General features: G+C 37.6%; 1 protein-coding gene across 2 annotated transcripts in view; it reads left to right on the forward strand.

Annotated features, from left to right (window-relative positions):
• Positions 1-27479, forward strand: part of PLEKHH2 (pleckstrin homology, MyTH4 and FERM domain containing H2) — a 117504-nt gene that overhangs the window by 68490 nt on the left and 21535 nt on the right. The window contains exons 16-22 of one of the 2 annotated variants that reach the window (XM_082643117.1): positions 6-86; positions 4159-4347; positions 14828-14936; positions 15886-15998; positions 22587-22766; positions 24662-24759; positions 26382-26559. In XM_082643117.1, coding sequence (XP_082499243.1) covers positions 6-86; positions 4159-4347; positions 14828-14936; positions 15886-15998; positions 22587-22766; positions 24662-24759; positions 26382-26559 — 948 coding nt within the window. The remainder of the gene's footprint in view (positions 1-5; positions 87-4158; positions 4348-14827; positions 14937-15885; positions 15999-22586; positions 22767-24661; positions 24760-26381; positions 26560-27479) is intronic. The other variant, XM_082643118.1, reaches the window with a different exon arrangement.

A 27479-nucleotide genomic window follows, 5' to 3' on the forward strand; every position in this document is an offset into this window, starting at 1 on the left:
TTCAGGTAAAACATGGCTACTCCAAGAGAGTCTGGTGTACACTTATAGGAAAAACATTATATTATTTTCGTAGTCAAGAAGATAAGGTATGTATGTGTTTTTAATATGCTAATTAGAGGAATTTTTTGTTTGTTTTGCCTTCAAATTTTCCCTTTCGCTGTTCTGTTGGTAGCTCAAACTTTAGAATTTTTGATAAGGTTGAAATTTTGCATAAAATTTATTACTAAGGTAATCATAGACCTACAGGGTTTTTTTTTGTTTTTTGTTTTTTGTTTTTCACGGTACGCGGGCCTCTCACTGTTGTGGCCTCTCCCGTTGTGGAGCACAGGCTTAGCGGCCATGGCTCACGGGCCTAGCCGCTCCGCGGCATGTGGGATCTTCCCGGACTGGGGCACGAATCCGTGTCCCCTGCATTGGCAGGCGGACTCAACCCCTGCGCCACCAGGAAAGCCCCCTACAGGGGTTTTGATTCTTAATTATAAGCTTTAGTAACTTTTAATTAATTCTTCTTCTAAGACCTAGAAAAGTCTTCCTCTATCCCACTTTCAACCATCAAGTTCTCATATTTTCCAGGTCTGACAGACTAGATAAGGTTGATTGAAGGGAACAGCAAGCTAGGAAAAAAGAGCTGGGAAGGGAAAAGAATCCAGTCCTGTCGCAGGCCCTCGAATCCCTAGATACCACTTATCTATCCATCCATCTGCATATCTATATCCCATTTGTTCATTTTTAACTAATCTCCTCCACGCCAAACTTAAGTTATTGCATTTTCAGAGTAAAAAGATGGGTATCTTCCAAACGTGAAATGTATACCTAATTATCATTGTATATACCTCATGTCATCTTTGGATTACTGAAACTATAAAAATTGAACTAACATGGACCAAGAGTATTTGCATAAAACAATGATGCCAGCTCCACAGAACAGCAGCCTGTGACTGATTACTGTGTTAATGAGACTAAACTTCTTGGTCCACTGACCATGTAGGTCAGTTAGTATTTCTCTGCTCTATTTTCATAGTCTGCACTCTCAGTTCTGACTAGCCATATTTAAAATGCATGCCATTATTCTCAGTATCGCTCACGGGTTGGTACTTAACACAGTGCAGCCATTGAGAGTGATATCTCTGAAGTAATGTGGGAATATGCTCATAAAAATAATACAAGAATAAGCACAGTACAAAATTGCATATTCAGTATAACCCTAACTCAATTATCAGTCAGGAAAACAGAAGCCACTCTGTGTATTCCAGTTTTAACAATTTTAATGCAGAATTAGGGACATACATAACTTTAGAAAAGTTGGGGGAGTAGAGGTCGAGGAAGCAGCTGCCACTGAAGATCTGAGAAGTCAGCACCAACGGTCTGAACACAAAGCACAGAGGCAGCTGGTACTCAGCAGTTTACTGAGAAGCCTCTGTGATACATCAGCCCAGGCATCTGACTGCAGCTGTCTCAGGAGAATCATGACTCTTCTTTCACCCTTACCTTCCACATCACATGAAAATTCTCTCAGGCAAGTGCTAACCTGGAGCCATGCAGGGAAGGGGATTCTGACAAATTTAGTTCCCAGCTTCTTTTCTGCAGTTACAGGGAGAGTGTAGAAGAGGAAGTTTGGGACTCTGAGTTTATAATTCTCAGTCCAGCACATCTATGTAAAGATACACATAGCAGAAAAGTCAGAAAGAACTATACCAAAATGTTGAGTGGCAGTAGAATTATGGATGATTTTTTTCTTCCCTTTTTTTAATAACTTCCTATTTTTACCAAGTTTCTATATTCATGTTTTATAAATAGAAAAATAATTTAAAATTTGCTGAGAGTAGAATTTAAATGTTCCTACTACTACTACTAATAATAATTTTGTTTTTTATTAAAAATGGATAGCATTGATCACAGAAGGAACAAGTCAGAGGAATGTAGATAGCTGAACAGAAATCCATTATAATTACTGGAAAAGTATTGAGGATGCTTGTGAATCAGTATAAGCTTACTTCATTTTGTGCTATAGATGTTTCAGAAGCAATTTGTGTTTATCTCAATCAGTGTCTTTTAAAAAATTCAGTCAAAATATTTGAAAGCACCTGGTCTATTCACTGTTTATAGAACCATGGTAAATCCTCTGGTAAAAGGAATAATCATCTTTAAATATTGGGGTGGATGGAACCTTGATTGTCATATGATTGGGTATGCCTAAAGCACACAATTAGGATAGTATTGTCATGTATTATCATAGTAGAATTAGTTTTCTTTATCCTATTTTTTAAAGCTTGCTTTTTATTTATTGATGTGAATTTTCTGCCCTATTATTTTGCTTTTGTTTTACTGCCTTTCTTTTTCTGAAAGTATAGATAAGTTAATTTCACATTTTTCTTTCAGAAGTAAATTTTCTTCACTCAGTCCCCAGAATAGTGCTTTGCACATAGTAACTACTCAGAAAATAACTGTAATTAATTTAACGGGAAAAAGCAATGTTTCTCGTAAAAGACAACACATTTAATCAAATGAATTAATTTTTTACTATTAATCAGCTATTAGGCAGATAAGATATCTAGGTAAGACCTCACTGAGAAGCCGACATTTTAATTAGGTTTTGAAGGAAGTAAAAGAGGCAAGAGTATTCCAAGCCAAAGGAACAGTGAGTGCAGAGGCCTTGGCAGGAGCATGCCAGGTGTGTTTGAGGAATAGCGAGAAGGTCAGTGTGACTGGACTGGACTCCGTTAGGGAGAGGACAATAGGAGATGAGTTCAGGGAAGTAACGGGGACCAAATCGCAGGGAGCCTTATCATAGTAAGGACTTTAGCTTTTGCTCCAAGTAAGATGAGAAGCCATTTGAGGATTTTGAGCCGAGCAGTGACATGATCTGACCTGTGTCTAACAGGAACACTCCAGCTACTGTCTGAAGGGAATTAGGAGGAGACTGGTTAGGAGGCTCTTACAGTAATTCAGGTGAGAGATGATTGTGGTTTAGTGTGGCAATGGAGGTGTGAGAAGAGACCAGATTCTGGGTATATTTTGAAAGATTTGCTGATAGGATTTGTTGACTAAAAGGGTATGGAATATGAGAGCAAGAAAAGGGGCAGCGACGATGCCAATCTTTTTGGCCTGAACAGCTGGAAAGATCAAGTTGCAAACAACTGGGATGGGAGAGACTCAGGTGGTGGGGGAGGACTTACCAGGTGATGTTGAAATGCTATTAGACATCTAAGTAGAGCTAGTGTGAGTCAGGAGTTATAAATTTGGAAGTAGCTAATACATGCTGATGCAAAAGCCATGAGCTTGGATGACATCACCCAGGGGAGTGAGTGTAGATGGGAAAAGAGTTCCCTGGGCCCGAGCATGGAAATGTAAGATGGTAAATGTCCTTGGAGTTACAGTGAACTTTTTCAGGCTGCAATTCCAAACCTGACCGAATATTTTAGAAGTTGTACATCTGAAGCAGACTGTGTGTGTTCCTGGAATAAATGGGCTTAATTAAAGAAAAGTTTTAAAACAAATATGCTAAATATTCTACACAGCAAATAGTTGTTTTCATCAGTAAAAGAGTAGGTAAAATTTAATATAAATCATTTTTAGGATGTTTTTCTTACACTTAAATTAAGATGAAAGAAATCATGGCATTTTTTGTGATATATTACATGTGTAATATATCATATATGTGTATATAGCCTCAAAACACTCCTCATTTATTGGGGTTTAGAGTGGTAGTTAATCACACTTCTTCACACCAGCTGTTTAACTTTGTTACTTTTTCTGTGAATAGTATTGAGACTATGTCTACCCTTGTCCTTTTGATCCAATAACTTAATCAAATTAATTCTGTGGGGAAAAAAGTCAAATGAATATTTTGACTGAATTGCTTGACTAGGTAGTGTGTCACTTTGGTCCAAATGAATAATCCAAACCACTGTATGGAAGTGGCTTCTTGCTTTTTCCACAAAAGTTAAATGTCTAGTATTCAAATTGTTCTTCAGTATTACAGTTGGCATGTTGGTTGTGGCTACTACTTTTGTAACAATGTGGATAATACAATTAGCTTTAGGCATTCATTTAAAAAAAGGTATGCTTTATAAAGGTAAGAATGAAAAAGACTATGAAAAATTTTAGCAGGAAAATATTTAAAAGTTCCTTCCTTACAATTACTAATATTTACTTTAGTTTCCTTTAGGTCAGATCAGACTCTGGGAAGCTAAAGTTGAAGAGGTTGACAGATCCTGTGATTCAGATGAAGATTATGAAGCCAGTGGGCGAAGTCTTTTATCCACACATTACACTATTGTGATCCACCCCAAAGACCAAGGTCCGACTTACCTCCTGATTGGATCCAAGCATGAAAAGGTATGTAAGGTCTAATTGGTTGAGTTAGAATGATTTAGACTAATATGATTAAGTATTGGTAATAATTTTCAAATGACTGTTAAGTGCAATCAAAGATTTATGTAGAAGACGCGGAGATCACCTTCCTCCCCACGGATACACCAGAAATACAGCTACACGTGGAACAACTCCTACAGAACACCTACTGAACGCTGGCATAAGACCCCAGACCTCCCAAAAGGCAAGAAACTCCCCACATACCTGGGTAGGGCAAAGCGGAGAGATCCCCACACAGAGGATCGGTGCCGAGCGGCACTCACCAGCCCGAGAGGCTTGTCTGCTCGCCCGCCGGGGCGCGCAGCGCTGGAAGCTGAGGCTCGGGCTTCGGTCAGAGCGCAGGGAGAGGACTGGGGCTGGCTGCGAGAACTCAGCCTGAAGGGGGCTAATGTGCCACAGCTAGCCGGGAGGGAGTCCGGGAAAACTCTGGAGCTGCCGAAGAGGCAAGAGACTTTTTCTTCCCTCTTGGTTTCCTGGTGCGCGAGGAGAGGGGATTAAGAGCGCTGCTTAAAGGGGCTCCACAGATGGGCGCGAGTCGCGACTGAAAGCGCGGAGCCCAGTGACGGGCGTGGGACGCTGGGGCTGCTGCTGCTGCCGCCAAGAAGCCTGTGTGCGAGCGCAGGTCACTGCCCACACCGCCCTTCCGGGAGCCTGTGCAGCCCGCCACTGCCGGGGTCCCGGGATCCAGGGGCGGCTTCCCTGGGAGAACGCACGGCGCGCCTCGGGCTGGTGCAACGTCACGACGACCTCTGCCGCTGCAGGCTCGCCCCGCACTCCGTGCCCCTCCCTCCCGCCCGGCCTGAGTGAGCAAGAGTCCCCGAAGCGGCTGCTCCTTTAACCCTGTCCTGTCTGAGCGAAGAACAGACGCCCTCCGGCGACCTACACGCAGAGGCAGGGCCAAATCCAAAGCTGAGACCCAGGAGCTGTGAGAACAAAGAAGAGAAAGGGAAACCTCTCCCAGCAGCCTCAGAAGCAGCGGATTAAAGCTCCACAATCAACTTGATGTACCCTGCATCTGTGGAATACATGAATAGACAACACATCATCCCAAATTGAGGAGCCCGGAGTCAGTGCTTTGCCTCTGAGGTGGGAGAGCCAACTTCAGGACACTGGTCCACAAGAGACCTCCCAGCTCCACATAATATCAAACGACAAAAATCTTCCAGAGATCTCCATCTCAACACCAGCACCCAGCTTCACTCAACGACCAGCAAGCTACAGTGCTGGACACCCTATGCCAAACAACTAGCAAGACAGGAACACAACGCCACCCATTAGCAGAGAGGTGGCCTAAAATCATAAAAAGTCCGCAGACACCCCAAAACACACCACCAGACGTGGACCTGCCCACCAGAAAGACAAGATCCAGCCTCATCCACCAGAACACAGGCACTAGTCCCCTCCACCAGGAAGCCTACACAACCCACTAAAACAACCTTAGCCACTGGGGACAGACACCAAAAACAACGGGAACTACGAACCGGCAGCTTGCAAAAAGGAGACCCCAATCACAGTAACATAAGCAAAATGAGAAGACAGAAAAACACACAGCAGGAGAAGGAGCAAGATAAAAACCCACCAGATCTAACAAATGAAGAGGTAATAGGCAGTCTACCTGAAAAAGAATTCAGAATAATGATGGTAAAGATGATCCAAGATTCTATTTCCCAGATCCAAAATCTTGGAAATAGAATAGACAAAATGCAAGAAACAGTTAACAAGGACCTAGAAGAACTAAAGATGAATCAAGCATCGATTAAAAACACAATACATGAAATAAAAAATACTCTAGACGGGATCAATAGCAGAATAACTGAGGCAGAAGAACGGATAAGTGAGGTGGAAGATAAAATAGTGGAAATAACTGCTGCAGAGCAAAATAAAGAAAAAAGAATGAAAAGAACAGAGGACAGTCTCAGAGACCTCTGGGACAACATTAAACGCACCAACATTCGAATTATAGGGGTTCCAGAAGAAGAAGAGAAAAAGAAAGGGACTGAGAAAATATTTGAAGAGATTATAGTTGAAAACTTCCCTAATATGGGAAAGGAAATAGTTAATCAAGTCCAGGAGGCACAGAGAGTCCCATACAGAATAAATCCAAGGAGAAATACGCCAAGACACATATTAATCAAACTGTCAAAAATTAAACACAAAGAAATCATATTAAAAGCAGCAAGGCAAAAACAACAAATAACACACAACGGAATCCCCATTAGGATAACAGCTGATCTCTCAGCAGAAACTCTACAAGCCAGAAGGGAGTGGCAGGACATAATTAAAGTGATGAAGGAGAAAAACCTTCAACCAAGGTTACTCTACCCAGCAAGGATCTCATTCAGATTTAATGGAGAAATTAAAACGTTTACAGACAAGCAAAAGCTGAGAGAGTTCAGCACCACCAAACCAGCTTTACAACAAATGCTAAAGGCACTTCTCTAGGCAAGAAACACAACAGAAGTAAAAGACCTACAATAACGAACCCAAAACAATTAAGAAAATGGGAATAGGAACATACATATCGATAATTACCTTAAATGTAAATGGACTAAATGCTCCCACCAAAAGACACAGAGTGGCTGAATGGATACAAAAACAAGACCCATATATATGCTGTCTACAAGAGACCCACTTCAGACCTAGAGACACATACAGACTGAAGGTGAGGGGATGGAAAAAGATATTCCATGCAAATGGAAATCAAAAGAAAGCTGGAGTAGCAATTCTCATATCAGACAAAATAGACTTTAAAATAAAGACTACTAGAAGAGACAAAGAAGGACACTACCTAATGATCAAGGGATCGATCCAAGAAGAAGATATAACAATTGTAAATATTTATGCACCAAACATAGGAGCACCTCAATACATAAGGCAAATACTAACAGCCATAAAAGGAGAAATCGACAGTAACACAATCATAGTAGGGGACTTTAACACCCCACTTTCACCAATGGACAGATCATCCAAAATGAAAATAAATAAGGAAACACAAGCTTTAAATGATACATTAAACAAGATGGACTTAATTGATATTTATAGGACATTCCATCCAAAAACAACAGAATACACATTTTTCTCAAGTGCTCATGGAACATTCTCCAGGATAGATCATATCTTGGGTCACAAATCAAGCCTTGGTAAATTTAAGAAAATTGAAATTGTATCAAGTATCTTTTCCGACCACAATGCTATGAGACTAGATATCAATTACAGGAAAAGAGCTGTAAAAAATACAAACACATGGAGGCTAAACAATACACTACTGAATAACGAAGTGATCACTGAAGAAATCAAAGAGGAAATTAAAAAATACCTAGAAACAAATGACAATGGAGACACGACGACCCAAAACCTATGGGATGCAGCAAAAGCAGTTCTAAGAGGGAAGTTTATAGCAATACAATCCCACCTTAAGAAACAGGAAACATCTCAAATAAACAACCTAACCTTGCACCTAAAGCAATTAGAGAAAGAAGAACAAAAACATCCCAAAGTTAGCAGAAGGAAAGAAATCATAAAAATCAGATCAGAAATAAATGAAAAAGAAATGAAGGAAACGATAGCAAAGATCAATAAAACTAAAAGCTGGTTCTTTGAGAAGATAAACAAAATTGATAAACCATTAGCCAGACTCATCAAGAAAAAAAGGGAGAAGACTCAAATCAATAGAATTAGAAATGAAAAAGGAGAAGTAACAACTGACACTGAAGAAATACAAAAGATCATGAGAGATTACTATAAGCAACTCTATGCCAATAAAATGGACAACCTGGAAGAAATGGACAAATTCTTAGAAATGCACAACCTGCCGAGACTGAACCAGGAAGAAATAGAAAATATGAACAGACCAATCACAAGCACTGAAATTGAAACTGTGATAAAAAATCTTCCAACAAACAAAAGCCCAGGACCAGATGGCTTCACAGGCGAATTCTATCAAGCATTTAGAGAAGAGCTAACACCTATCCTTCTGAAACTCTTCCAAAATATAGCAGAGGGAGGAACACTCCCAAACTCATTCTACGACGCCACCATCACCTTGATACCAAAACCAGACAAGGATGTCACAAAGAAAGAAAACTACAGGCCAATATCACTGATGAACATAGATGCAAAAATCCTCAACAAAATACTAGCAAACAGAATCCAACAGCACATTAAAAGGATCATACACCATGACCAAGTGGGGTTTATTCCAGGAATGCAAGGATTCTTCAATATACGCAAATCAATCAACGTGATACACCATATTAACAAATTGAAGGAGAAAAACCATATGATCATCTCAATAGATGCAGAGAAAGCTTTCGACAAAATTCAACACCCATTTATGATAAAAACCCTGCAGAAAGTAGGCATAGAGGGAACTTTCCTCAACATAATAAAGGCCATATATGACAAACCCACAGCCAGCATCGTCCTCAATGGTGAAAAACTGAAACCATTTCCACTAAGATCAGGAACAAGACAAGGTTGCCCACTCTCACCACTCTTATTCAACCTAGTTTTGGAAGTTTTAGCCACAGCAATCAGAGAAGAAAAGGAAATAAAAGGAATCCAAATTGGAAAAGAAGAAGTAAAGCTGTCACTGTTTGCAGATGACATGATACTATACATAGAGAATCCTAAAGATGCTACCAGAAAACTACTAGAGCTAATCAATGAATTTGGTAAAGTTGCAGGATACAAAATTAATGCACAGAAATCTCTGGCATTCCTATATACTAATGATGAAAAATCTGAAAGTGAAATCAAGGAAACACTCCCATTTACCATTGCAACAAAAAGAATAAAATATCTAGGAATAAACCTACCTAAGGAGACAAAAGACCTGTATGCAGAAAATTATAAGACACTGATGAAAGAAATTAAAGATGATACAAATAGATGGAGAGATGTACCATGTTCTTGGATTGGAAGAATCAACATTGTGAAAATGACTCTACTACCCAAAGCAATCTACAGATTCAATGCAATCCCTATCAAACTACCACTGGCATTTTTCACAGAACTAGAACAAAAAATTTCACAATTTGTATGGAAACACAAAAGACCCCGAATAGCCAAAGCAATCTTGAGAACGAAAAATGGAGCTGGAGGAATCAGGCTCCCTGACTTCAGGCTATACTACAAAGCTACAGTAATCAAGACAGTATGGTACTGGCACAAAAACAGAAAGATAGATCAATGGAACAGGATAGAAAGCCCAGAGATAAACCCACGGACATATGGTCACCTTATCTTTGATAAAGGAGGCAAGAATGTACAGTGGAGAAAGGACAGTCTCTTCAATAAGTGGTGCTGGGAAAACTGGATAGGGACATGTAAAAGTATGAGATTAGATCACTCCCTAACACCATACACAAAAATAAGCTCAAAATGGATTAAAGACCTAAATGTAAGGCCAGACACTATCAAACTCTTAGAGGAAAACATAGGCAGAACACTCTATGACATAAATCACAGCAAGATCCTTTTTGACCCACCTCCTAGAGAAATGGAAATAAAGACAAAAATAAACACATGGGACCTAATGAAACTTCAAAGCTTTTGCACAGCAAAGGAAACCATAAACAAGACCAAAAGACAACCCTCAGAATGGGAGAAAATATTTGCAAATGAAGCAACTGACAAAGGATTAATCTCCAAAATTTATAAGCAGCTCATGCAGCTCAATAGCAAAAAAACAAACAACCCAATCCAAAAATGGGCAGAAGACCTAAATAGACATTTCTCCACAGAAGATATACAGACTGCCAACAAACACATGAAAGGATGCTCAACATCTTTACTCATTAGAGAAATGCAAATCAAAACTACAATGAGATATCATCTCACACCAGTCAGAATGGCCATCATCAAAAAATCTAGGAACAATAAATGCTGGAGAGGGTGTGGAGAAAAGGGAACACTCTTGCACTGCTGGTGGGAATGTGAATTGGTACAGCCGCTATGGAGAACGGTATGGAGGTTCCTTAAAAAACTACAAATAGAACTACCATATGACCCAGCAATCCCACTACTAGGCATATACCCTGAGAAAACCATAATTCAAAAAGAGACATGTACCAAAATGTTCATAGCAGCCCTATTTACAATAGCCCGGAGCTGGAAACAACCTAAGTGTCCATCATCGGATGAATGGATAAAGAAGATGTGGCACATATATACAATGGAATATTACTCAGCCATAAAAAGAAATGAAATTGAGCTATTTGTAATGAGGTGGATAGACCTAGAGTCTGTCATACAGAGTGAAGTAAGTCAGAAAGAGAAAGACAAATACTGTATGCTAACACATATATATGGAATTTAAGAAAAAAAAAATGTCATGAAGAACATAGGGGTAAGACAGGAATAAAGACACAGACCTACTAGAGAATGGACTTGAGGATATGGGGAGGGGGAAGGGTAAGCTGTAAAAAAAAAAAAAAAAAAAAAAAAAAAAAACTAAAAAAAAAAAAGATTTATGTATAGATTTGTTGGACATAGTATTTTTAAAATAATTTTATTTCTGATATATTTCAAACATAAAAAATATAACAGACACTCTTTTATACTTAACAGATGTTAGATTTCGTGGTATTTTTTTATCAGTGTAAAATTAGTAACCATCTAAGTGTTCAACAATAGGAAATTGATTAAGTAATGTCCATATGATAAAATATCCTGCAGCCTTATATCTTTTTTATATTAAAAATAGATAATTATAATTTCTGAATTTTACTAATATAGCATAAGCACATCCTTAATATAATTTCAACTATGTGAAAATATAATGTACATATATATTTTAATAGAAAGAAAAAAGTCCAGTATATTTGGGGAGCAGAAAAATGGGTTCTTTTCTTCCTTTCTTCCTTATATACATAATCAATGTATACAACTTGATGCTTTGGAAATAATTATTTGCTCATGAAACCATCACTGCAGTCTATGGCATAAACCTATCCATCACATCCAAAAGTTTCCTCTCAACCTCTTTTTTAATTATTATTTTTTTGTGTGTGTGATAAGAACTACATAACATAAGATCTTCCCTCTTAGTAAATTTTAAAGTATGTAATACAACATTGTTAACTATAGGCACCATGCTGTATGATAGATCTCTAGGACTTATTCATCTTTTTGTTTGTTTTCTTTTTTTTCCCCAGGACTTATTCATCTCGTATAACCACAACTTTGTACCCTTTGACTAATACCACCCTGTTTCCCCTTTCCCCTAGCCTCTAGCAACCACCATTCCCTCTCTGCTTCTATGAGTTTGACTATTTTAGATCCATCATATTAAGTGGTATTATATGGTATTTGTCTTTCTGTGTCTGGTTTGTTAGCAGGCAACAAACCTGGTTGCTAAGAAACCAGACACAGAAATGTCCTCCCGATTCATCTATGTTGTCACAAATGGCACGATTTCCTCCTTTATAAGGCTGAATAATATTGTATGTATATACCATATTTTCTTTACCCATTCATCCATCGATGGACACTTAGGTTGCTTCCATGTCTTTGCTATTTTAAATAGTGGTGTGATGAACATGGGGGTGCGTATATCTTTTTGAGTTAATATTTTATATAAATTTATATTAAAAAGCTTCCTTCAGATAAATACCCAGAAGTAGAATTGCTGGATCATATAGTAGTTCTATTTTTAATTTTTTGAGGAAACTCCATACTGTTTTCCACAGTGTTGCACCAATTTACATTCCCACCAACAGTGTACAGGGCTCCCTTTTCTCTACATCCTCACCAGTACTTGTTATTCCTTGTCTTTTGGGGGTTTTGTTTTGTTTTTGATAGTTGCCATTCTAAAAGGTGTGAGGTGATAACTCATTGTGGTTTTCAGTTGCATTTCCCTGATGATTAGTGATGTTGAGCTCCTTTTTGTGTACCTGTTGGCCATCTGTATGTCTTCTTGGGAAAAATGTTTTTCAGATCCTCTGCGCACTTTTTAATTGGATTGTTTGTCTTTTTGCTATTGAGTTGTATGAGTTTTATATGTATTTTAAATATTAACCCCTTATCAGAAATATGATGTGAAATATTTTCTCCCACTCAGTAGGTTATCTTTTCATTTTGTTGATGGTTTCCTTTGCTGTGCAGAAGCTTTTTAGTTTGATGTAATTCCACATGTCTATTTTTGCTTCTGTTGCCTGTGTTTTTGGTGTCATACCCAAGAAATCATTGCCAAGGCCAGTGTCCAAAAGCTTCTTCTCAATGTTTTCTTCTAGGAGTTTTATGGTTTCAGGTCTGATGTTTAAGTCTTTATTCCATTTTGAATTGACTTTGTGTACTGTGTGATATCAGGGTCCAATTTCATTTTTTTATATAAATTTATTTTATTTACTTATTTTTGGCTGTGTTGGGTCATCATTGCTGCGCACGGGCTTTCTCTAGTTGTAGCAAGCAGGGGCTACTCTTTGTTGTGGTGCATGGCCTTCTCGTTGCGGTGGCTTCTCTTGTTGCAGAGCACGGGCTCTAGGGTGCATGGGCTTCAGTAATTGCAGTACGTGGGCTCAGTAGTTGTGGCTCGCAGACTCTAGAGTGCAGGCTCAGTAGTTGTGGCATGCAAGCTTAGTTGCTCTGAAGCATGTGGGATCTTCCGGGACCAGGGCTCAAACCTGTGTCCCCTGCATTGGCAGGCGGATTCTAAACCACTGCACCACCAGGGAAGCCCTCCAATTTCATTGTTTTGCATATGGATATCCAGTTTTCCCAACACCATTAATTGAAGAGACAATCCTTTGCCCACTGTATTCTTGGCAACCTTGTCAAAAATCAGTTGACCATGTATGCATGGTTTTATTTCTGGACTCTCTATTCTGTCCCATTGGCCTAATGAAGCAATCATTAGGCCCACTGATGGACCTAATGTCTGTTTTTATGCCAGTACCATACTATTTTGATTACTGTAGCTTTGTAATATATTTTGAATTAGGAAGTATGATCCCTCCAGCTTTGTTCTTCTTGCTCAAAATTGCTTTGGTTATTTGGGGTCTGTTCTTGTTCCATGTGAATTTTAGGATTGTTTTTTCTATTCCTGTTAAAAAAATTGGGATTTTGATAGGGATTAATTTGAATCTCTATGGGTTGTTTTGGGTAGTATGGACATTTTAATAATATTAATTCTTCCAATCTATGACTGGATGTCTTTCCGTTTATTTGCGTCTGCTTTAGTTTCTTTCATTAGTGCTTTATTGTTTTTGGTGTACAAATCTTTCACCTCCTTGATTAAGTTTATTCCTAAGTACTTTATTCTTTTTTTTTGCTATTGTTTTCAGATTGTTTTCTTAATTTCCTTTTCAGATAATTCATTGTTAGTGTATACAAACACAACCGATTTTTAAAAATTAATTAGTTCATTTATTTTACTTTTTTTTTGGCTGTGTTGGGTCTTCATTGCTGTGTGCAGGCTTTCTCTAGTTGTGGCGAGTGGGGGCTACTCTTCCTTGCAGTACGCAGGCTTCTCCTTGCGGTGGCTTCTCTTGTTGCGGAGCACGGGCTCTAGGTGCACGGGCTTTAGTAGTTGTGGCATGTGAGCTCAGTAGTTGTGGCTCACAGACTCTCGAGCACAGGCTCAGTAGTTGTGGCGCACAGGCTTAGTTGCTCCGTGGCATATGGGATCTTCCCGGACCAGGGCTCGAACCCATGTCCCCTGCATTGGCAGGCAGATTCTTAACCACTGCACCACCAGGGATGTTCCCATAACTGATTTTTGTACGCTGATTTTGTATCCTGCAACTTTATTAAATGTATTAGTTCTAACAGTGTTTTTATGGAATGTTTAGGGTTTTCAACAAATAAGATAATGTCATCTGCAAACAGAGATAATTTTACTTCTACCTTTCCGATTTGGATGCCTTTTATTTCTTTTTCTTGCTCTGTTGCTCTGGCTAGGACTTCCAGTGGTATGGTGAATAGAAGTGGCAAGAGTGGGCATCCTTGCCTTGTTCCAGATCTTACAGGACAAGCTTTCACTTTTTCACCATTGAGTATGATATTAACTGTGGGCTTTTCTTATAAGGCCTTTATTGTGTTGAGGTATGTTCCTTCTGGGTATTATTTCCTTCTTTAAATTTTCTGGATTTCCTAGGTATTTTATATGTTCTATTTGTATGTACTAGGAGTCAGATTTTAAATTTGATAGAATTTGTTGTATTTCTTAAAAGAATATTAATTGGTTGTATTTATTCTAGTCTCTTAATGTCACATTACTTTCTTAATTTTCTTATGCTTTTCTAAATGTGAACAATGGGGAAAAGGTACTATGAGCACAATTCAAATAAGCTGGCTTCAGAACTCTTTAAGTGGCTTTTAGTTATTTAAAAATTAAGTGTTTTTTTTTTCCATTGTCAAAGTTTTCTACTGTTTATGCAAGTTGTTTTTTTCCTTAAGTCATCAAAAACTGTGTCTTGGTTAACATTTCTATTAATATGTTTTGATTTTTAAGGACACTTGGCTTTATCACCTGACTGTTGCAGCTGGAAGTAACAATATAAATGTTGGATCTGAATTTGAACAACTCGTTTGCAAATTGCTAAATATAGAAGGAGAACCTTGTAAGTTTATAACGTACAAGGCTTTATGGTTTATGAAATGGGCCCTAACTCCCTTAGCCTAATAGAGTTTTCACTTTGCGGGTTCCTGTTTCCCTGAGATGTACCCATCTTCTCATAGGCTTTGCTTGTCACGGGCCAGGATTCTCATTGTGGTTCTTCGGCTCCAAGGACACAGTCATTCCTTGACATGTCCATATCCTGTCACACCTCTCTGCCTTTGCTCACATTACTCCCTCTGCCTGGAACACCCTTCTTCCTTCACATTCCCCACCAACTTGATAAAATCCTACCTACCTTAGGAGCTCCCCCTGCCAACCCATCCCAACTCAGCATCTGGCTCATAAAAAGTGCCTAATAAGTGTTAAAATTATATCCCAATGCACTTTACCATTTAAAACTTTTATAGCATTTGTTGCTTTGCACTGAAGTTTTTTTTATGGCTAAGGTTTCCCCATTGAGAGCCTAGATTCTAAGCTCTGCTTTACTTAATAATAGAGATCACATTTTATTTGCAGTGTCTAGCATAGGAATTTAATAAATGTTGATTTTAGGAATGACTTCAAGTTCCTCTTTATCTTTCTGTCTCCTTCTGCTCTGGCTTCTCCTCTCTGTATCTTCCCCCCGCTCCCTCTCATGTACAGTCATCTCCCCACCTAGGTCACCGATCTTTAGCACATTTAAGCAACATGACAATGTCCTGGTAAGACTTGTTTGGGCCTAGAATATTTGTACCAAACTCTTCTAGCTTTAACTTATCCAAAACAGAAATAGGAGAATCCCAATGGCCTGGAAACTGAAATAAAATAATGTTATCAGAGGTTTTTCATGACTTTTATGACTTAAATTGTGAGCCAAGCCAGAATGAGGTAATTTCTAAAGGGCTGATTTAATGTGAGGCCAAAATAAGTGATTCTTTCTGTTTCCTGTTCATACTTCATTCTGTATTTAGCCTCTCAGATATGGAGACACCCTACTTTGTGTCACAGCAAAGAAGGACTCATTTCTCCTTTGACAACACTACCTTCGGAAGCTCTACAGACAGAAGCAATTAAATTATTTAAGGTAAGATTTTATATGGAGTTATATATTATTAAAAAATTTAATAGGAAAAAATAAAACTTCAGATTATAAAGTTTCACTCTTTTCAAGAAAATTCAAAATGTGATGATGATTAAGAAAATCTACTGAAATAAAATTAGGTGAATTTAATATGCTTTCTGAGTGAGGATTTGAGATTTACTGCAGTAAACTATCTTTGGTTTGGGCCATGTGAAACACTTAATATCAGAAGAATCATTTCCTCTTCAACCTCTCAAATGGAGAGATTCCTGACATCATTTGTACCTCAGTGTTGGGAGAGGGATCAATATCCTTCTTCTTCTCCAGTGCTACTCTCAAATTCTTATTACTCAACCTCTATTAGAAATCCGTGGTGACTTGAAGCATACCATTCAACTATATCACTCTTAATCCTCCACCCCCATCATCTCTGTTGTCAGTCACCTTCTGGTAACTCCTCAAATTTCATTAAGGATTTTGGCTCCCAACTCACATCTTTCTCTCTGCCTCAAATCTTGCCATTACCCTGAATTACTTTACTATCACTTCACTCACCAATGCCATGGCCTTAAGATTCCTGACCTTCTCAATGTCAGTAAGCTTCCTCTTTACGCTGCTTCACCTTCCAATTCTCCATGTCCACACCCTGACCTCAACATTCCTCATAAGTACACCACTTCTAAAAGCTTAAATTCTAATGTGTCTTTCATTAACCATAATCTCTTAGCCCATGAGCTCTCTTATTTTCTTTCTTCCATTTCTCATCCTCACTAAGACATTTTTTTGAGCCATTTATTTTATTTGAGATGAAGAGAGAGCACAATAACTACCTCTTGGCTTTTCTTCCTTCTTTATCTAGTCTGGATGACTTTCATTAATACTCATAGTTCCTTGGGACCTGTAGTTCCATGCATTCTTCAGCTGAACCCCAACCGAGATCAGTGCTGCTGTCTTGTCTGCTTCCATATTAATCACATACATAGTGCTAGAGAGCCTCAAACAGCCGTATGGACTGGAGCCAATGTAAATCTGTGGTCTTCATTCCTTAGGGTCAACTGTCTCTCCTTTTGCTTGTCTTTGGTCACATCCTCTCAAATTCCCTACTCAATAATGCTCCTCACAGCAAACTTACCTTCTAGTTCATTGGGAAGATTAGAGGGCATCAGAAATGATCACCTCGAATCTCTCTTCTCAACAGACATTTCATCTATTTTTTCCTCCATTACTCCAGTCTCAGAATATAATGTACCTTCTATGGATTCATGTCTTGACTCTGCACTGGGACCTTGGTACTTCATTTTCCCATAGTCTCTTAAAGTCTCAATTTTTGTCTCTCTTTTGGCTTTTTCTTGCCTACATTCCACCCATCTCAAAAAATTATATATTTACTAGATAATACTAAGGAATTATTGTTAATTTGGGAAGGGGATAATGATGACATGATGGTTATGGGAAAAAAATCTTTATCAGTTGGAGAGCCCTACTGAACTATTGGTAAAATAACATGATATACATTAGAATACTACAGAAAAAAAGTGGATGCAGGGGTTGGACGAAACAAGTGTGGCAAAATGCTTGTTGACAATTGTTGACACCAGGTGATGGGTACATTATACTTTCTCTCTACTTTTGTTCATGTTTTAAAATTACCATAATGGAACGTTTTTAAAAATCCACCTGTAGAATACACAAATACCCAAAGCAAGAAAGACTTTATACAAATATATTTGAAAATCTGGATGAAGTGATCAACTTTATAACAAAATATAAATGGTGAAAACCAATTACACAGGTGAATGAAAATTTAAACAGGAAAATTTACCAAACTTTATAATTGTGGTTAATTTCAATGCTGTTTAAACTGTCCCAAAGCATAGGAAAGAAGGAAATTTTGCAAAATTTTTTTCTTTTACTTTTTTGGGGGTAAATCTCAAACATATATAAGAGTAGAGAGAATGTTATGAAGTATAAGATACTCATCATCCAGCTCCACAGTTGTCAACATATGACCAATTTTGTTTCATTCTCCCCAACCCCACTGCTCCCCAAGATTGGATTATTTTGAAGCAATTCTCAGTCATCATGTCACCAGATTCTTTTTGTGAAGTGAGTATTACTTTGATACCAAACCGCAGAAGATATTGTAGAAAACGGAGTATTTCATACAAAAACTAATAAAGTATTAGTAAACAGAATCCAACATCATACTAAAAGAATACTAATCATGACTAAGAGGGATTTGTCCCAGGAAATCAAGTATGGCTAAATATTAGGATGTCTATTAATATTATTTATTATTAAGTCGACAGTCATCTCTATAGATGGTAAAAATGCATTCATAAAATACTGATAGATATCTCCTTAACATGATAAAATATTTCTGCTTAGTAAAAACAAATGTCATGCTTTATGGGGAAATGCTTTAAACATTTTCATTAAAGTGAAGAACAATGATATTCACTCCCATTAATATTTTAAAAACGTCTTATTAAAGCATAATCTGAATAGAGTGTATCCCCATTATTATTAATATTATTATTATTTAGCATTCTATTAGTGGTACTAACCAATTGCAATTAGGCAATGAAAACAAATTAGAAGGAAACAAACTGGAAATGCAAATATTTACAGATTATATAATTGTATACCTGGGGAAAAAAACTTAAAAAACTACTACAAACAAAAAAGATAATTCAATCATATAGTGAGATACAAAATTAATAAGTAGAAATCAAAACTTTTTACATGTACAAACAACAACCAGTTATAAGATAAAAGGAAGAACTTCTGCTTTTTGGCTGTGATGGAGCAACAGGAACTGAATTTACCCTACCAATGGTTTTCAGACTGTTGAATAACAGGCTGTGCAGGACAGTGATCCTCAGGAAAACAAATGAAGTAAGCTTTACAATCGTTGCAGCTTAATATCTTGGAGAGAGTTTCATGATCACAGTGCATGCAGGGACACCCAAATAGTGTTTGGCAGTCTTCCTGAGTTACCAAGACAGAGTTCAGAATTTGAGGAGGCCAAGATAGTTAGAATTTCCAAAACTGAGAGGAGTGAGCAGAAGAGAGTGGGAAAGTGCTCCACAGATTCATAGAGGGTTCCTTTTGAGTTTTTAGCTGAGAACTGATAATCATATGTGTGTGAGGAAACTACCTGAGGCTAGGGAAAGAACTACCAGAAAAGAATAGGCAAAAAAAAAAAACAACTCCTGGAGCTTACACATAGCTGAAAATAGTTTGTATTCCTATCATCCAGAATGGAAAGACCTCCTAATGCACTAGGCATCAAGTAGAGTACTGAAGATAGAAGTCACATTGATTTTTAATAATCTAACCTCAGAAATGGCATACCATCATTTCTGCCATATTCTTCTGGTCAAACAAACTAACTCTAGTACAGTATGGAAGGGGATTGCCTCAGATATTGTCTGAATATCAAGAGATGGAGATCATTGGGGGCCATCTTGGAGACTAGCAGCCATACTTCATATATTCAAGAAGGTAGAGGAAAGCATAAACATTTTAAGAAGAGTAATGGAAGATATTTAAAAGATCCAAATTAAACTTTCAGAGATGAAAAATGTAGTGGCTAAAATGAAAAAAATACACTGGATGAGATTAACAACAGGTAAGATAATGCAGTAGGCAAGACTAGTGAACTTAAAGACATAGCAAGAAAAATTATCCAGAATGAAACACAGAGTTAAAAAAAACTGAAAAAAATTGAATAGAGTACAGTGAGCAATGGTATATTTTCAAGCAGCCTAACATATGGAACTGGAGTTCTACAAAAGGAAGGAAGGCAACAGAAAAATATTCAAGGAAATAATGGCTTAAATTTTCTTTTCCCAAATTTAATGAAAACTATAAAACTCTCAAATTTAAGAAGCTCAGTGAATCTCAAACAGAAGAAATGTGACAAAAACTAATACACATCATAATCAATTGCTTTAGACAAGTTACAAAGAGTGTGGTGGTTTGGGAGGAATAACATAACATAGAGAACATAGATAAGAATGACAGCAGACTTCTCATTGAAAACTATACAAGTCATAAGATAGTGGAGTAACATCTTTAAAGTACTGCAAGGAAAAAAATCTATCAACCTAGAATTCTATATCCAGTGAAAATATTTTTCAAAAACAAAGGTGACATAAAGGCTTTTTCAGATATATAAAACCTGAAAGAATTACTCCCCAGAAGACCAATACTACAAGAAATGTTTAGTGATGTCCTTTAGGCAGTCAGAAAATGATGCCAGATGGAAATCTGGATTTATGCAGAGGAATGAAGAGCACTAGAAATGGCAAATATGTGGGTAAATATATAAGAATTTTTCCTTATTATTTCAATCTCTCTAAAAGAGAATTGACTGTTCAAAGGAAAGATAATAACATTGTATTGTGGGGTTTAAAATTATATGTAGAAATAAAATATATGACGATAATAGCACAAAGACTGAGAGAGGGGAAATGTAAGTATACTGTTACAAGGTTCTCATACTATAAGAAGCGCTATAATATTCCTTAAAGGTGGACTGTTTTATATATTTTATATATTAAAATATATGCTAAAACCTTAGAGCAACCACTTAATAAAAGTCGAAGAGGTTTAGCTGATAAGCCAATAAAGGACATAAAACAGAATCATAATATATAGTCTAGTAATTTTTTAAAAGGCTGAAAAAGAGGAAAACCAAAAAGAACATATGAGACAAATATAAAACAAATAGCAAGATAGAAGATTTATTCCTGATCATACTAATAATTACATCAAATTTAAATGGTCTGAACACTCCAGTTACAAGGTTGAGATTGTCAGATTGTATAAAAAAAGCAAGAGGGGCCTCCCTGGTGGTGCAGTGGTTGAGAGTCCGCCTGCCGATGCAGGGGATACGGGTTCGTGCCCCGGTCTGGGAGGATCCCATATGCCGCGGAGCGGCTGGGCCCGTGAGCCATGGCCGCTGGGCCTGCGCATCCGGAGCCTGTGCTCCGCAACGGGAGAGGCCACAACAGTGAGAGGCCCGCATACCGCAAAAAGAAAAAAAAAAAAAAAAGCAAGATCCAACTATATGCTGTCACAAGCAGTACTTCTTTTGTTTTCTGACATTTGTTGTAAGAAAAAAAGACTGACATTTTAAAATAGCCTGCTCAAAAGAAACTGATTTCACTCTCAGAACTTCATTTTACTCCCAAATATCAATGTCATTAATAAGCCCAATATATTTAATTCATTGAAACAAATATATATATATATTACACTATAACTACAAATTTAATTAATACATTATTACAATAATCTGGGGTTCAATTAGCATGGAAATATTTTTAAGAATTCATAGATAGAACACTTTATGAGTATTGAAGTTGCTTCCCCTGCCTTTAGGCAATCCATCCTAAACTTTCTCAGGCAAGAGTACCTACTCCTCTAGTCAGGAACAAAACAAATTTTCACAGTTTTATTACAATGAACTGTTAAAATGAAGAATGATAAGTATTAATATCCTACTTTGGAAAATGTCTAGGAAAGATTATGCTATAACCTTTTCCTAGTAACCTACTCTAAAATTTAATCTCTTTGGGGGAAAAAAGTATTTATTTGCATTCATTTTAAGTTATTTATTCTACTATTTCCCAAAATATTTTCCTCAGTAAACTAGTTTTTAAAGTTGCCAATTGGTATTACTAGAAAAAATAAAGATGGGAAGGGATTGTAGTCAAATAAGTTTAGAAATTCTGTGCTGTGTAGAGAATACAAAGATAAATAAGAAAGAGTCCTTGTCTTTATGAAGTTTATAGTCTGGTAGACCAGAGGCTATTACTGTTCCATATGCCCTTAAAATGAAAGCATATTCTGCTCTGAGGTGGAGTATTCTACAAATGAGTTCAAGTTGGTTGATAGTGTTATTCAGGTTTTCTAAATCCATACTGATTTTTCTGCCTACTTGTTCTCTCAAATATTGACAGGGGATATTGAAGTCTCTAACTTTAATTGTGAACTTTGTCTGTTTCTCCTTATAGTCGTATAGGTTGTGGCACCATGTATTTTGAAGCTATGTTATTAAAACATTTAGGATTGTTATGTCCTCTAGATGAACTGACCCTTTATCATTATAAAATGACCCTCTTGGGGCTTCCCTGGTGGCGCAGTGGTTGAGAGTCCGCCTGCCGATGCAGGGGACACGGGTTCGTGCCCCGGTCCGGGAAGATCCCACATCCCACATGCTGCATAGCAGCTAGGCACGTGAGCCATGGCCGCTGAGCCTGCGCGTCCGGAGCCTGTGCTCTGCAACGGGAGAGGCCACAACAGTGGGAGGCCCGCATACCGCAAAAAGAATAAATAAATAAATAAATAAATAAAAATAAAATGACCCTCTTTATCTCTGGCAGAATTCCTTGCCCTGAAATCTACTCTGTCTGATATTAAAGTAGCCACTCTGGATTTCTTTTGATTAGTGTTATCACAATATATCCTTTTCCATCCTTTTAAACAAAAGCTATTGCTAAGAAGAGAATCAATATTTCATGCAGAATAAATCTGATCATTTCTCACCCTAAGTATATCTATTTTTTTCGTTTAATTCAGACCTGCCAACTTTTTATAAATGCAGCAGTTGACTCTCCTGCAATTGATTACCACATATCTCTAGCCCAGAGTGCTTTGCAAATCTGTCTGACACATCCTGAGCTACAGAATGAAATTTGCTGTCAGCTCATTAAACAGACAAGACGGAGACAGCCACAGAATCAACCAGGACCACTGCAGGTATCTGTTGATACATATACATGCAATTTTAAATGATGTTGTTTTCCTGATTATAAGAATAATACATATTCAATACAGACATTTGGAAAATTACAAAAAAGTATGAAATGGAAAAACAGCTATTAATATTTTTATGTATATCCTTTCAGTTTCTATATTTATATATAAATGTATGTGTGTATATCTTTATGGACTCAACAGTTTTTCACATTACTAGTTACAGTGTGCATACTACTTTTTAAAAACTATAGAACATAATCATTTCCCCTATAGCCTTCAACAGTCTATAAAACATCAATACTAGTTGCATTAATATCAATTACTATACATTTAGGATTTTCCAATTATTTTTCCTATAATAAATACCACTACATTAGACCTCTTTGAACCTAAATTTTGTATGCAAGTCCAGTGAATTTCATTGAGTCCACTTCTAGAATTTTCCTATATCTTCAACAATGTTCAGTATAATTCTTCTTTTAATTTCTTTCCAGGTAAAAAGTAGTATTTCACTATTGATTTTGGATGCATTTCCTTAATTATTAGTGCAGTTGAATTTATTTTCAGGGGGTTTTGGTCACTTGTGTTTACTCCTCAATGAATACCTCTTTTAATCTTTGCTTACTGACTCCCTGTCAACTACAGGATAAAATAGAAATTTCTTACCCTAGCCTGTAAGACTCTCAGGGGTGGATCCAGGTTTTGTGGGACTTGAAGTTTATGCAATGAATACTCTCCAAGAAAAAGAGTACAAAATACATTACTTTTACACATTTTAAAAGAACGTATGACCATGTCATATGACTATGACAGCTCATCGGGCCTGTCCCAGGGACTTGGAGGGGACCTGTGCGTGAGAGGGGTTCTGAAGCTTAAGCTTTATGTGAATCAAGGGCCCTTCATAGTCTGGCTCCAGTGGCCTTCTCTTTCTCCACTTCATTTTATACTTCCTGCCTCCAGTGTACAGTGAATGAATAAACTCTCCCCATTCTTCAAACACACCCTGCCTTTGCATTATCCTTCACCTTGCACCTGGCATCATTCCTGTTACCTGGATCCCTCTGCTTTCTTCCTACCTTTGACTTCACCGTCCAGCCCAAGCAACATCTCTCCCAAATATTCCTTCCTGACTTCCACAACAGTAAGTCATTCCCTCCATTGGTTATACTTAAAAAATATTATTACAATGTATTAGCGATGTTATATTATAAATTACTTACAATATATAATGTCTTCTCCTGGACTGTAGGTTCTTCAAGGGCAGGGCCCTTCCCCCTTCTCCTTTTTTATGTGACATTTAAAAAATTATTGAAGTTATACTTGCTTAATTAAAAAAATTAAGATAGAAAATAGAATATAGTCCAGAGCAAGAGAAGAATAAAAATCACATACAATTCTATTACCTAGACATACCTCTGTTAATATTTTTGTACTTGCCCCTTATTTAGGTATGTATCTATATATGGGTAGATTGGTTTTGCTTTTTGTATATATAATTTTTTTACTATTTTTCAATCTGCCCTTTCTCAGTACCATTACTTATATTTCAATGAATGAGTTAATACATAAATGAACAAAAAGCAACAATTTCCCTAATCTTTGGGTGTGATATCAAAAAGGACTACCATATCATATCTTCTGGTACCTCAGTTGTAGACAACAATATATACAACTAGATGGATTATGGTTCTGACCCAATATGAAGCTTTTATGTTTTTATGTATTATAAACGCTCTAAGCAGATAATGTATATATGGAAAAAGCAAAAACATTGTGGGGTCAAGTAAGACTGTCATCATCCCTTTGCTCTCACAGCCTCTGTCAGTCACACTCGCCCTGACTTGGATCTCTGACGACCACATGGTGTCTGACCTGTGATGCTTCTCTTTGCCCAGGGCTGGCAGCTCTTAGCGCTCTGTGTTGGGCTCTTCCTTCCCCATCACCCTTTCCTGTGGCTCCTCAGGCTCCACCTAAAGAGGAATGCAGATTCCAGGTATGCAGAATTCTAGCCAGGTAAACCATTTATGTGGCCTCTGAGTGTCTACAATAAATCAAAGGTATTTAGTAACCTGCCAGGTACATTTGTGGAAGAATGTGTGAAACAAATGTTGGTACAGGAAGCCTTTGGTTATCATTTATGCGGAGCTGGGAAAATATTTCCTTTGTTATGTTAAATCTCTTATGGAAGATGACAGTAAAAGCTTGAAAAACGGACAAAGAATATTTTAAGTGAAAAGTCTATGTACATTTCAAGTATGAATGCCTTATCATTAGTGGGTGTTCATTCAATAAAAGCAACTATTTTGTTTCCTTATTTTTCCTATTACTATTTTCTTCACATTGAACTCTTTTATGTAGAAGACTTCTCTGATGGTCTTCCCACCTTTTATAATTGTATGTATTTGAATTACTTCAGAATTTTTACTCCTTTGAAAAAGACTCGTAAAATTCAGCTGTCAGAGTGACTTTCTTACAGTGAGACCCAGGGCACCCAGCCAAGGGTTATCAGGATAATTTTGTCCAAGAGGTTCATATTAGGTTGTTTAAATAGACTCTGGGATTCAAACAAACAAACAAATGATGAATCAAAAAACAACTTGGAAGCAGTAGGAAAATATACTCCAGCTCATAATATATTTTGGAGACTCTGTCATCAAGGTCATGTGATTTCAATTGCAGTCACTGAGGACCCCCTACCCCCACCAGACAAAGGTGACATTTTAAAGTCTACCTAGAAGGCACTGGAATAAAAATATATTTAGAGATGTTATCAACCTGCTTTTATAAACAGAATAAAAATTATATATAGCAAATGAGGGCAAATAAGATCTCTATCCAGCTTTTACTGGATTTATTTACTCCAGCAGTTTTGTTTAACATTTAACATTTTTAAAGAAGTTTTGCAAAAAAGGAAAATATATTTTTATTTTTGTTTGAAGATATTTTCTTACCTTGCTTAGCAGGAATGGCATTAACCTCTATGTTCTTCAAAAGAGAACTCTCCTTGGGCCTCCCTGGTGGCACAGTGGTTGAGAGTCCGCCTGCCGATGCAGGGGATACGGGTTTGTGCCCCGGTCTGGGAGGATCCCATATGCCGCGGAGCGGCTGGGCCCGTGAGCCATGGCCGCTGGGCCTGCGCATCCGGAGCCTGTGCTCCGCAACGGGAGAGGCCACAACAGTGAGAGGCCCGCGTACCGCAAAAAATAAATAAATAAATAAATAAATAAAAGAGAACTCTCCTCATCATGCACTTCTTAAGTTATCCTGCACTAGTCTTTATACAGTTATTTTCTTTATATTTGTTAATATAATCATTCTATATTGACCATAAAATATCTGGTAATTTTAAATTTATTTTGTGACTATAATAATACAATAACAATGAAGATTGTTTTGTGGGGAAGCCTGGTTTAGTCAGTGGCAAAAGTGAAGACACTAGAATTTGAGAAAAGTGACAGCAGTTAATATCACTCAAAAAGAAAAATTACTGTCAACATTAGCATAATACAGTGTAATACTGCACACCAAGGAAAGCTTTCTTAATGGTTTCATATATATAAAAGGTTGTCTTAATTAAATTTGTTCTTAGGCTTTATCTTAAGTTTTGTATTATAGGACAGAATTTGGAAAATATGCCATTTACTGCCAGCGATGTGTAGAAAGAACGCAACAGAATGGAGATCGAGAAGCAAGACCCTCAAGAATGGAAATTCTTTCCACCCTTCTTCGAAACCCGTATCATCATTCTTTGCCCTTCAGTATCCCCGTACACTTCATGAATGGGATATATCAGGTAGATTAGACTTTCTACCCAATGAAAACATGCTTAGTCTAGAATTCTAAGTGCACTCTGTGGAATTGGGAAGTGAGACTGTCTCCCTATTTCTGTCAGCTCCTGGCAGTGATAAATATGCAAATGTATTAGACCTTCTGTCAGGACAGCTGAGTTGTGAAACAGATTTGCTAAAAAGGATTCACACTAAAAAAATCCATAATTGAGCCAAATAAGGGAGGAGTTTCACTACCATTATAATTCTGATGGAGAAAAACAAAAAGGTTGAGGCCTTTCCCCACCTGGGTACCGGCTAGGTGAGGAAATAATTACTAACGTATGGAATGTGTACAGGTTTAGTCTCTTTAAAGTCTCCAGATCTCAGGAATTATCTGGGAAAACTGTCCAAGCCCTCCCAACTCAGATCTAAATAGCTTGCTTATTAACTCAAGCAAACATGTTCCAAAGCTAGCAATTAGTCTTTGTAGCTCTAAGCCTTTTATCACGGAATTCAGATACTTAACTGCATATTAAAGAAACAAGGGCCTCCCTGGTGGCGCAGTGGTTGAGAGTCCGCCTGCCGATGCAGGGGATACGGGTTCGTGCCCCGGTCTGGGAGGATCCCATATGCCGCGGAGCGGCTGGGCCCGTGAGCCATGGCCGCTGGGCCTGCGCATCCGGAGCCTGTGCTCCGCAACGGGAGAGGCCACAACAGTGAGAGGCCCGCATACCGCAAAAAAAAAAAAAAAAAAAAAAAAGAAAGAAAAGAAACAAAAATTAAATGTGTTTTTTTCCCCTTTGCTGAAAGATTACATATTGTACTGTAGTTCTTGGTTTGCTTCTAATGGGCAGGCATAATATCTCTGCAAGATGTTTGCAGCTGTCAAATGATCTTTCTATTTTGAATTCATGTCTGTTGGCTGAAGCCAAGATTTCTGAAT

This window comes from Mesoplodon mirus (genome assembly GCF_964341445.2).
Source record: "Mesoplodon mirus genome assembly, chromosome: 14".
Taxonomy (NCBI): Eukaryota; Metazoa; Chordata; class Mammalia; order Artiodactyla; family Ziphiidae; genus Mesoplodon; species Mesoplodon mirus.